The sequence below is a fragment of the Helobdella robusta genome (assembly GCF_000326865.2).
Source record: "Helobdella robusta unplaced genomic scaffold HELROscaffold_11, whole genome shotgun sequence".
Classification (NCBI taxonomy): Eukaryota; Metazoa; Annelida; class Clitellata; order Rhynchobdellida; family Glossiphoniidae; genus Helobdella; species Helobdella robusta.
The window spans coordinates 1,605,250-1,617,413 of record NW_008703617.1 but is presented as its reverse complement, the minus strand read 5'-3'; the positions used below and the strand labels follow the sequence as shown (position 1 = coordinate 1,617,413).

The 12,164-nt window shown below is 37.6% G+C and overlaps 1 protein-coding gene across 1 annotated transcript; it reads right to left on the bottom strand.

Moving 5' to 3' along the window:
- Nucleotides 1-968: 968 nt before the first annotated feature.
- On the bottom strand, nt 969-12,015 carry HELRODRAFT_190147 (hypothetical protein; the record flags this gene model as incomplete). The annotated part of the gene is made up of 22 exons (XM_009012749.1): nt 11,908-12,015; nt 11,687-11,772; nt 11,155-11,197; nt 11,025-11,111; nt 10,492-10,874; nt 9,998-10,187; nt 9,161-9,608; nt 8,953-9,022; nt 8,564-8,712; nt 8,164-8,281; nt 7,323-7,888; nt 6,698-7,013; nt 6,341-6,523; nt 5,784-5,924; nt 5,517-5,643; nt 4,655-5,361; nt 4,281-4,561; nt 3,614-3,977; nt 2,996-3,207; nt 2,333-2,455; nt 1,995-2,131; nt 969-1,255 (listed from the first exon to the last, which is right to left on the bottom strand). Exons 4-22 carry the CDS (start codon nt 11,059-11,061, stop codon nt 969-971), a joined length of 4,839 nt encoding a protein of 1,612 aa, XP_009010997.1. The 5' UTR covers nt 11,062-11,111; nt 11,155-11,197; nt 11,687-11,772; nt 11,908-12,015.
- Nucleotides 12,016-12,164: the final 149 nt, after the last annotated feature.

Sequence of the window (12,164 nt, the reverse complement as noted above, 5' to 3'; positions counted from 1 at the left end):
AGATGGTTACTAAGATGGATAGACGATGGCTGAATAAAATAATGAATGAATGAATGAATGAATGAATGAACGAATGAACGAACGAACGAATGAATGAATGATGAATGAATGAACGGACAAACAAACAAACAAATGAACGAACGAACGAACGAACAAGACTAGTGAATAAAACCGACATGACGTCGACGATGTTGTAGTTGAAGTTGCTGGAAAGGAGGTTGGAGAACAACTGAATGACGTTTGTGGCCGTTGTGGTTGACTTGCGCGCTTCTAACAACTGCGCTGATGAATCTGGAAATAATAATAATAACAACAATAATAATAATAACAATAATAATAATAACAACAACAATAATAATAACAATAACAACAATAATAATAAAAGAAATAAAATGAATGAATACTGGCCAAGTTTTTTAGGTTGCTTATTCAAAGTTTCTTCATCGGCAGCTGTTGTTGTTGTTGATGTTGTTGTTGATGTTGTTGTTGATGTTGTTGATGATGTTGTTGATGATGTTGTTGTTGATGTTGTTAATGATTTTGTTGTTATTGTTGCTGCTGATGTTGTTTTTGTGATTATCGGCCGGTTTAGTGTAGAATTTTCACTCGTTTTACCATCATCCAAACATACTGTACCATCATTCTCGTTGTCATTTTTAGTATGACCATCATGTTTCTTATCATTTTGAAAGGCGTTTGGCATTTTGAATGTTGTTGTTGTTGTTGTGTCGTTATGCTGTTTTCTAAGTATGTCGTTGTTTTGTTGGCTTGTTGTAGTCGTCTTTGTAGATGACGTCATTAATGTTGGTGTAGTTGTTGAAGATGACGTCATTAACGTTTGTGTTGTTGATGTTAAATATGTTGTTGTTGTTGCTACCGTTGCTCTTGTTGTTGATGTAGTTGTTGATGGTTGATCACAAGACAGTGTTTGTTGTTGTTGTTGTTGATGTGATTGGAGGGTAGCATCATTACTTAAGGATGAATTTGTTGCTGATGAAGTTTCTGATGTTGGTGATGGGGTTATTTCCGTTAAAGAGACTGTTGTAGTTGCTGTTGTTGCAATTGATGTGATTGAATCTGACGTTACAGTAGATGTAATTAACGTAGCTGCTATAGATGTCGATGTTGCTGGTGTTTGTGACGTCATTACAGAAGATGAAGACGTTAATGTTGTTAATGTTTTGGATGTTAAGGTAGTTGTTGATGTTTTTGTCACTGTTGTTGTTGCTGTTGTTGAAGCCGTCGTTGGTTGCGGCTGCTGTATAGTTTTAGAATTCCTGTCTGATTTCTTCAACAGCCCCTCAAACTCGGCAAATCTGTGCAGAGAAATGACGTCATCATCGTCGTCGTCATCATTATCTTTTCCAATATAATAACATCAACAATAACAACAACAACAACAAAAACAACAACAATAATAATAATGATAATAATAATAACAACAAAATGATAATAATAATAATAATAGTTACTCATTCGTCCAGTTGGTTGTCGTTGTAGTCAGGCTTCTGGTGACGCCGATGAAAGCATTGGACGCCTGTAGCAACGTCTGATTGGCCACTACAACAATGACGACGACGATGATCACAAATTAGTAAAAACGCATAAACAAACAAACGAAAAAACAAACAAACGAACGAACGAACAAACAAACGAACAAACGAACGAACAAATAAACAAAAAAACGAACGAACGAACGTACGAACAAACAACGAAAACCTTTCAAATCCTGACAACTATTTAAATGTAGATGGTCAACCAATGACAAAACATAGTCCAGCTTTGAGGACAAAGAATCTTTTTCAGACTGTGCGGTTCAATAAAAGAAATTTGGTCTCGTTTTTGCGGAATAGTATCAATGTTTACCGTCTCGTATCGTAACATATCGCGTATTGTTTCGCAACAACAACAACAACAACAGCCAGGAGAAAGAAGAACACAGCAGCAGCAACAGGAACCGCAACAGCAACATCAACAACAATAATAATAATAACCTTGGGCCTTCTCTATAATTCGATTGATGACATTATTATTGTGGTCGTTGCTGTTGTGGTTACGCCTATTTGATGTCTTCTGGTCTTTCTTCATGCGTGATAGGTTTTCAACAATAGACTCAAACAAGTTTTTCAATCTATATTTGAAGAATTAAATTGTACGATTAATCAATCAATTAATTAATTCATCTATTCAATCGTTTATTTGTCTATTAATTAATTAATTAATTCATTCATTCATTCGTTCGTTCATTCATTCATTCGTTCATTCATTCATTCATTTGTTCGTTCGTTCGTTCGTTCATTCATCCATTTATCCAACCATCCATGCATCCAACCTTTCTTTCACAAGAAGGCCTTCCTGTATTAGATGCTCTTCAAGTTGCTTAGTCTGCTGCTGAGACAGAAGCTCTATCACTCTGTCTGGTATGTTCATGTCTAGAACTTTAACCGGCGTGTATCTAGACAGATGCAAATGAATAACATTAACAACAACAACAACAACAACAATTTAACAATTACTTTTTGAATTACTACTACTACTACTACTGCTGCTGTTGCTGCTTTCTACTAAATTATTTCAGCTAATACCAGTAAGTAAGCAGTGAAAGAGGATGACCTTTAACCTTTAATACTGCTATTATTAATGGTATTATTGATAAAACTGCTTTAAACTACTGTAATCACTACTCGTCCTGCTACCACACTACACACGCACATACACATACACGTGCACACACACACACATAATACGTACACACACGCGCGCGCTCGCGCACACACACACACACACACACGTACACACACACGCGCGCACACACACACACACGTACACACACACGCGCGCACACACACACACGTACACACACACGCGCGCACACACACACACACGTACACACACACGCGCGCACACACACACGTACACACACACGCGCGCACACACACACGTACACACACACGCGCGCACACAAACACACACACACGCACGCACGCACGCTCACTTGAAAGCAACTCTAAGATGATCCCAATCGAAGAATTGAATGTAATGATGATGTAGCGAGTGAGAGCATCTGGCGGCATTCGATGACGATGATGATGACGACGAGGATGATGACGTTTGGTTGACGTAAGCATCGGCGTAGAACCTCAATTCGAGGTATTTGCCGAAGGACATGTTGTACGTTTCAGGTGACATCACGGTTACTGGAACTTTCTAGACGAGATAAAGAGAAGAAAGTATTTAACTGTCAACTCTACTAAAGAATAAGAGATACATTGTTTTGCTTTTTTGGCTAGGGAGTGATTGAACTGTAGAAATTTTCGCTATATAAATACATCTGTCTGTCTATTCGATTGATTGATTGATTGATTGGTTGATTGATTGGTTGGTTGATTGATTGATTGGTTGATTGATTGGTTGATTGGTTGGTTGATTAATTGGTTGATTGATTGATTGATTGATTGATTGATTGATTGATTGATTGATTGATTGATTGATTGATTGATTGATTGATTGATTGATTGATTGATTGATTGATTGATTGATTGGTTGATTGATTAATTGAAATTTATGAAACCAAATAAAAATTGTCATCTCAAAAAACAACAACAAAAAAAACCTGAAAACAAAGCAGACAGCAACTCCACATCAAAATGCACTCGCTGCTGCCAGCCCCACCAGGGCCACAAACAGCCCCAGAAGGCCCCCCAAAGACAGACGAACACCCAACTTGAAGCGACGACAATGACGACGACGACGCCGAGGCAGAGGAGGACGTCGACGATGACGCGGCGGCATTAGCGTCGATGGACTTCATGGTGACTTGTATGCAGCCGTTGTGGTGAACGAACTTTCTGACGTGGTCGCGAATGGGCGAGCCACACTTGAATGAAATGCACCTGTACTGGTCACTGAAGCAGAACTGGTCAAGAAAGCCACCGAGGGAGATGTCCGTGCCACTGTAGTACTTCATGGTCACTTCCCTGGAGAGAGAGAGAGAGAGAGGGAGAGATAGTGAGAAGGAAAGAAAGGAAGTTGGAGAGATGGTGAGAATGAGGAGGTGGAAGTTGGAGAGAATGTGTTGGCGAGGTGAGATGAAAACGATCGTAACGATGGTAACGAGTAGGAAAAATGACGATGAGAATGTTCATAACATCGTCACTCAGAGTGAGAATGATGAGTGACTAGAATACAAATATATACATACAAAAAACATACATAGAGACATACAATCATGCACACACACACATAGAAACAGACATAGAAACAGACAAAAAATGAAATACCAGGGACATATGCAAGGCTGTGGGTAGTTTCCAGATTTACTGGATATGCTACTAAACAACAAAGTGATATTTTGATGGTTCAAAACATCCATACAATCGATGAATTGTTGTTTTTGTTGCTTTTGTTGTTGTTGACGATTTGAGGACGATGACAGAGCGATGACGTCATTGTCGAGATGTTTGGGTTGTTTGGTTGCTGGGTTGCTGCTGAAATAGTAAGGGCTGACGTCCTCTTTGTACGACAGAGTGCCACCCCGGGCTCTATAGTCTGCCACCATGTTCTGACAAACATTATCATCATCATCACAAACATCATCATCACCATCATCACCACCACCATCATCATCATCGTCATCATCATCATCATCACCGACCTGAAAAGGCAGCCCATTAACGGATCCAATGTTGGAATTTTGAAGGAAGACGTGTGGAAGGTTGCGCTGAATTCTGTCACCATCATCATCATCAGCATCAGCAGCACCCACATCGTCATCATCCCCTTCACCACCATCATTACTCAATATTTTAGACCAGAAATGTGGAGGTGGGGTCAGGAAAGACCCGATGTTCCCCCCTTTGAAACCCTGGCAAGCACTCAACTCTAGGTAGGGGCAATAAAAAGTGGCGTGCGGCGAAATGGACAGCAACCCATCTTTCAAATATTTCTGCATCTTCCTCAACCTCCTCTCCAGATCGTCGTCACCACCGTCGTCACCCTTCAAAACAGTCTCACCACCTTCAGTGTGGAGTGCACTAACTTCAGTGTGGAGTGCACTAACTTCAGTGTGGAGTGCACTAACTTCAGTGCTGCCATCACAAGCCGGTTGCCTGTTACTAATATGAACGTCATTGCCAACAGTGCTAACTTCATCGTCGTGAGTCGTAGTACGTGAAGCTGGCATGCCCGCGTGTACGTCCATCAAATAGGAGAGTTCAAAGTTCATGTGGTTTATGGCGAAGATGGCAAATTTAAGAATCAATTTCACCCTGCGAAGGTCCTTCAACGAGGAGCCTTTTAAAATTACCGAACAACCAAGTTTAGGCAAACATCCATCTAAGTACATCAATGTTTTCATTTTTCCTGGAAAATAATAAATTTAGTTGTACGTACGTATGCAATGCATACAAAACCGCGTTGCACACACTTTCACCTAAAACCTTTTAACGTACATACGTACACATACAAACATATAATAGTGTATGTAATCGAAACAAATCAGCAAGAACGCATCAAACCAGAGGTGTGTGGGAACGATTTGACGTAGAAACGCTGGCACGTGCCAAGAGCTGACTTACTGACCAGTCCATCAATCGAGGACACTGGGTTCGTTTGCAGCATTCGCGATATCCTTCTTATCAGATCCTGTCAAGTTTCGTAATGCCGGCGGTCATCATCATTTTGAAGTAGTGATCAGTTAACATAATAACAATTGCAGCCAGCGACACGCCACCACCTCTGCCAAAAAATGAGACACGCAAACCAAATTCACGATCCACACGTACCGGCTTAACGTTACTGACAACAGTTACACCGGCATTAAACAGAAACTCATTGGCTAATCTGGAGACGGATTTTTCAACAATGACGACATCCGGTTCGACCTGCAGGATTCTTTCAACGCTCTTTTTCAGGAATTCTCGCTCCTGTTTTTATTAGCCTCACGGATCATGGTTGTTGGTGATTGATGGCAAAAAGTTTATGACATGGCCAAAAAATGTTTGAATCTGTGATGTTCATCTTGTGTTCTACTGTCTTGATGTTATGTCATTATACTCTGTGATGGTGTAACTGTTACAGTGACTGAATTCGAATGTACTAAATACAGTAGATCTCCAGTCTGTCGTGTGAGTGGATTCACTCGCAATCTCATAAGCGCCGTGTGTGTGTGTGTGTGTGTTTGTTTGTGTGTATTTGTTTGTGTGTGTGTGTTTGTTTGTGTGTATTTGTTTGTGTGTGTGTGTGTGTGTGATTGTTGCTATTGTTGCCTCTACGAAATACTAGAAATAGAATTGTAAAAAAAGAAAGAAATCACAACAGCCAAAACAGCCACAAAAAAAACCTGCAAAATCTGCGGCTCTAGCGACGAAAACTTATTCTCGACGCGTTGGTATTCCAGGGAGGTAGCGAGGAGTAGGATCTTTGGATTGGTGACGTCAGACCTCATCTTCCGGTGCGTGACGTTCTTCGTCATCACAACACCGTCTACAATCTCACACTCGTCAATCTCCTTACTGCTCAGAATCTGTCGCCAGTCAGGGCAAGGGTTAAATCGGAGCCATTACTACTATCATCATAACTACCTCCACCACCATCATCATCATCATCATCATCATCATCATCATAACCAACACCATCCTTACCATAACCAACTTAATCATTATCATAATTACCCCATCATCATCATTTTCATCATGACCTTTTTAATTTTTACATAGCTGCATACGTCCATTTCGTCATCGACCGCGGCCACTATATTATTATTATTACTATTATTGTTAATGTTGATGTCATTGTTATTATTATTATTGTTGATGTTATTGTTATTATTATTGTCGTTGATGTTATTGTTATTATTTTTATAGTTGTTGTTGTTGGTTGTTTCTCCCTTTGTTTTTAATTTGTTGTTGGTGTTCTTGGCAAGCATGACGATGACATCCTTCCACATGACGCTGATCTTCTGGCGAGAGATCAACTCGTCGCACAGCCTGCTGAGATGTCCCTTCAATTCTCTCCTTAATTGCGTGTGTGCGTGCGTGTGTGCGTGTGTGCGCGTGCGCGCGTGTGTGTGATTGATTGAGTGCGATTGAATGAATGATTGAATGATTAATTGATTGATAAGATGAATGAATGATTAATTGATTGATTGATTAGATGACTGAATGAATGAATGATTAATTGATTGATTAAATGAATGAATGAATGATTGAATGAAAAAACGATTGATTGATCAAGTTTTTTTTCTAGTCCACAAGCTATATCAAATTTTTATATTCAATTATAACATTAATCACTCAATACCAAAAAGCAATAAATAAACGAACTTAATGACGTCATGATCACACTGGCCGGCCGGCGTTTTTCCGGTCACATGATCAGTAAGAGTAACGGTAGAAGTAATGGAGGCAATGATATCAGAACTAGCACTGGTAGTATTAGTAGAAGTGTTATTTGTATCGGTAACATTAGTACCAGTTGTTGTAGGAGTGTGTGTAGCTTCATCCACACTGTATGAATTATCCTCAGGGTAAAGTGGGCATATATGTGAGTCATCTTCATCGGTAACTTCGTCCTTAATTTGTTCGCATTTGAGAGGCGATTTGAGCGGATGGTCGATATAGAAGGTTGATTTTCTCTCCAAATTACATGACTGCTGCGATTTCGCGTCTGAATTCTTTTCGTCGCCATCGTTGACGATGTTGTTGTTAGCCATGTCATCGTCATCGTCGTCGTCATCGTCGGCATTTCTTTGAATATTTTTAACCCAGAGAGGTTCCGTGCCTAAGTCATTATCATCGTCTACTATGACGTCATCTGATTCAATCGCGCTGACGTCATCTTCATTGGCACCACTAACTTTCCGCCAACTTTTAGGACCAGCTGGTGGTCTCTAGATGGAAAAAATTGAAAAAAAGCTTTAAAAATTATTAATATTATTAATTCCCTTTTTGTTAACTCTCCTTAGTAACAACAATACGCACCTAGCTGATGCAAATACACGTGAAACAACGCACCAACACATAGACATTGCATGTGAGAGACAGAAATCTCTTTGCATTCGAACCCGGTAAATGCAACAGCAGGACCAGGCGCCTTAACCATTACGCCATCTACCTCTCCATACATCTAAGTAATAAATGGATAAAAAACACGAGCCAAACAAACGTTAGTAGAAGGCCTAAAGTAGGTCTTGTTATCATCGACGAAATATTTGATGCTGCTGTCCACCGCTTGCATCAGGTGGGAATCCATCAGGGCCTGGCCAAACAAACACGCCTGTTTTCTATGGGTTGGGGGCAGGTAGGTAGGTACACACGCACACACACACACACCACACACACACGCACGTACACACACGCACGCACGCACACAATTAGTCATAACATTAGCCCCAACAGCATTGACAACAACAATAGATACAATTTATTATAATATGATATATTATAACAAGATAATAATATTATACTATGACAGCATTACATGAAGATAAAATTAATCTTTGTTTGTTAATTACATAAAGATAAAAAACCCAACAAAAATACTACTACAACAACAACAACAATACCTTGATGAAGCTTTATGTTGCTGCAACAACCAGTCAACGACATTACTACCTAGCATGCATCTATCGTAAGTCTTCAGTTTGTATCGCAACTGTTGCGTCGCTAGACCACCTACCATACTCAACCACAGTGACTTCAGTTGCATTGATTTCTGCGACAGAATGAAAAAAATTATAAATCTGAAGACAAACAAGGTACAATAGCGTTGTGCTACATTGTCAGACGCCTACATTACGGAGACCGGCTTCAAATGCGAGGAGAATACAATCTAATTGTTGACGTGTGTTGATGATAACAATAATGATAACTGATTACAATTTATTTAATTCTCCTAAAAACCCATATTAAAAAAATGCAAATTATATTCGAAAAGTTATTTTAAAAAATTAACCTGCAGAAGTAACTTCTTCTCAGTTGTGTACGGCTCTACAGAGGAAGCATTCTTGTAAGAGAGCTCTGGTCTGACAGTGTTCACAATTAATGATTATTAAAATAAAATTTAATTTATAATAAAATTAATGATATTAATACTATAGATAATAATTAAAATTGTAATTATGTTGCAAAATTCAAAAATTAAGAAGAAAAATTTCAATTACTTATCTGAATCCTCATCAAATATGGAAGATCTAATAGGATTGTAGTCAGAGCACCTTCTGTCAAAAGATCCACTTGAACCATTTTTATTAACTCCACTTTTGGTGGGGAAAAATTTATTTTTGGCAGACGACAAATTCATGATCTTTCGCTCTCCTGCTCTCCTATTGGCTGAAAATAAAAGTGACGCATTGGTAGTGTTGCTGCTGTTGGCCGGTGACGACGTTGATGACGATGATGGCGTTGTCGTTGTACTAAAACTAGTGAAATTAGCCAGAGTGTTTGTGTTGTTAGAATTGCTAGCTTCATTAACGTTGGGGTCCGTGGTTATTAGTGAAGAGTTAGGAGTTTGGTTGGAGTCTTCGTTTAATGATGGAATGTTACAAATTTCGTTGTCTCTTACGTACTGTTGCACCACTTGACTGCAGTAGTTACAGCTCCTTAGTGAACCTATGAGGGCAATGAAAGGAGAGTTTCATTTTTTCTTTCAAAATAAAATTAGTGACAAAGTATAATTCATGAAATCAGTTAGTAAGTCTTCTTTATATAACGTAAAAATACTATCTGGTGCATTCTTCAGAAGCATACAATAATATCTTTTTTAATAATTTACAGATCTTTAGAGAAAACTGTTGCACTCTGATGACAAAGAAGATGACAAAAAAGAACACTGAATTCACTGAAGAACTTTTTAAAAGTTTATTTCATCAAATCATTTACCAGCCATTCCCCCAAAAGAAACAACGTTTCAAGACACACACTTACACGCAAACACACGCATACACACACGCACGCACGCACACGCAGACAAACACGCACACGGACACACACGCACACACCGGTGAATCCGACAAACGTTCCAGGAACTTCCTTATTACTACAGTTGGAGCAAAAAATCTGCCCACAGATTCTGCAGTGGTGCTTGCGAAGGATGAATGAGAATTTGGCCCCACAGTCGTAGCAATGCGTGCAGTGCTTGTCCAACATCCAATACTTTCTGAACTGACTGTCTTTGAAGGCTTGCGGCGTCTAGAAGTTAATTAGTAATTAGGTGGATTGCAAGTTAGTAATTATGTCAATTAAGTTGGTAATTGAAGTTAGTAATCAATTAGATTATTATTTGGTTGTTATTTCGGTGATACGGCCAGCAGTAACTTGAATGAGGTGTATCTTGAAATGCCTATTATTGCAACGGTTTTGCTAGTTAGGTGCGTTAACCATTAATTTATTTGTGGTAATTATGATATGGAATTCTTACAAAATACAAATAATTTACTAAAGAGATGAGATATTGAGTGAGAGAGAAGATAAGGAATTGAATGAAACATCATACATTTCCTTTGCTGTTGACAATCCTAACAAGACCTTTCAGTGTATTGGAAAATAAAATTCGACCAGATGGAAATAAGCTGCTGCTGCTACTGGATGCTACTTTATCAGCTGCTACTTTATCAGCTGCTGTTTTATCAGCTGCTGTTTTATCAGCTGCTGTTCTATCAGCTGCTGTTTTATCAGCTGCTGTTATATCAGCTGCTGTTTTATCAGCTGCTGTTTTATCAGCTGCTGTTTTATCAGCTGCTGTTCTATCAGCTGCTGTTCTATCAGCTGTTGTTCTATCAGCTGCTGTTTTATTGGCTTCTAAATTATTTTCCTCTGCATCTTCTCTACCTTCACTGATGTTGTATTCAGATTTAATATTTTGATAGCCTTTTGAATCTGAGAAAGATAATAAATGAAAAAATTAACCATGATTAATTTTTTGCATTAGCCATTGAAAAATAAAACAAGAGCAAATATGTTCTTAATTCAATAATTAATTTATACCTTTTCTTAATAAACTTTATAAAAAACAAATAACAAACAAACCTTTAATGTAACTATCATTTTGATTATCACTATCCATGACTAGTTAGTTGAAACTTTGCAGCATCCACTAACTAACTAACTAACTAACTAACTAACTAACTAACTAACTAACTAACTAACCATCTAGAATCTAGATCCACCAAGAATGCTTGGGTAAGACAAGAGGAGAGTAACTAATGAAAAAATGTGTAGAGTAGTGTATGTACTTAATGTAATGTATAATGTTAATGTAAAAAGAGGTAGTGTATGTATATCTATTCTATATGTACTGTCTTAATCATTAATGTAATGTATAAATGATAATCTTTCTGTAAAAATTGGTAGTGTATGTATATGTACTTAATGTAATGTATAACCTTAATGTAAAAATTTGTGGTATATAATTATAATATAATGTAAAATCTTAATGTAATGTATATATTATGATAATCCTAATGTAAAAATAGGCAGTGTATGTGTGTATGTATATGTACTTAATCCTAATCTTAATGTAAAAATGGGTAGTTTAGTGTCTATGTACTTAATGTAATCATTAATGTAATGTAATACATTACATTGTAATGTATAATTTTAACTTAATGTAAAAATCTGTAGTGTATGTAATGCGTACACTACAGAATACAGATATACTATGTGTATGTGTCAGTTGTATGTAGTCACACCTTTATAATTGAATAGTACAGTCAATAGTTGAGTTGTAGTTATAGTTGATCATGAAAACATCAGGAAAGGCCCCAGTTCAGCTACTCTAGTAAATTGAAATAGTATTTTATAAATATTAAAAAACTAATTAATTAATTTTTAATATTTCAATATTTTAATTTTCAATAAAAATATGTCTGAAAATGACTGCAAATTACTTAAACAGTCACTTTGTTATTAAATTTTTACCAATATCTTACTAATTTATTGCTAATTAGGTTACTTTATAACAAGACACGAAAGATAGATCAGGTATAAAAAACAATATAAGGAAATCAGTTGTCGAGTTTGTTTACAGCAGAGCATTCACTTTTAATCATTTAAAATCCACCTTGGGGTAAAAAGTGAAAATTATTTATTTTGAGGCGCATTATTTACAATTAAAAATTCGCACTCCAAAATATTCACACATACACAACGTACATACATAAGGTATAT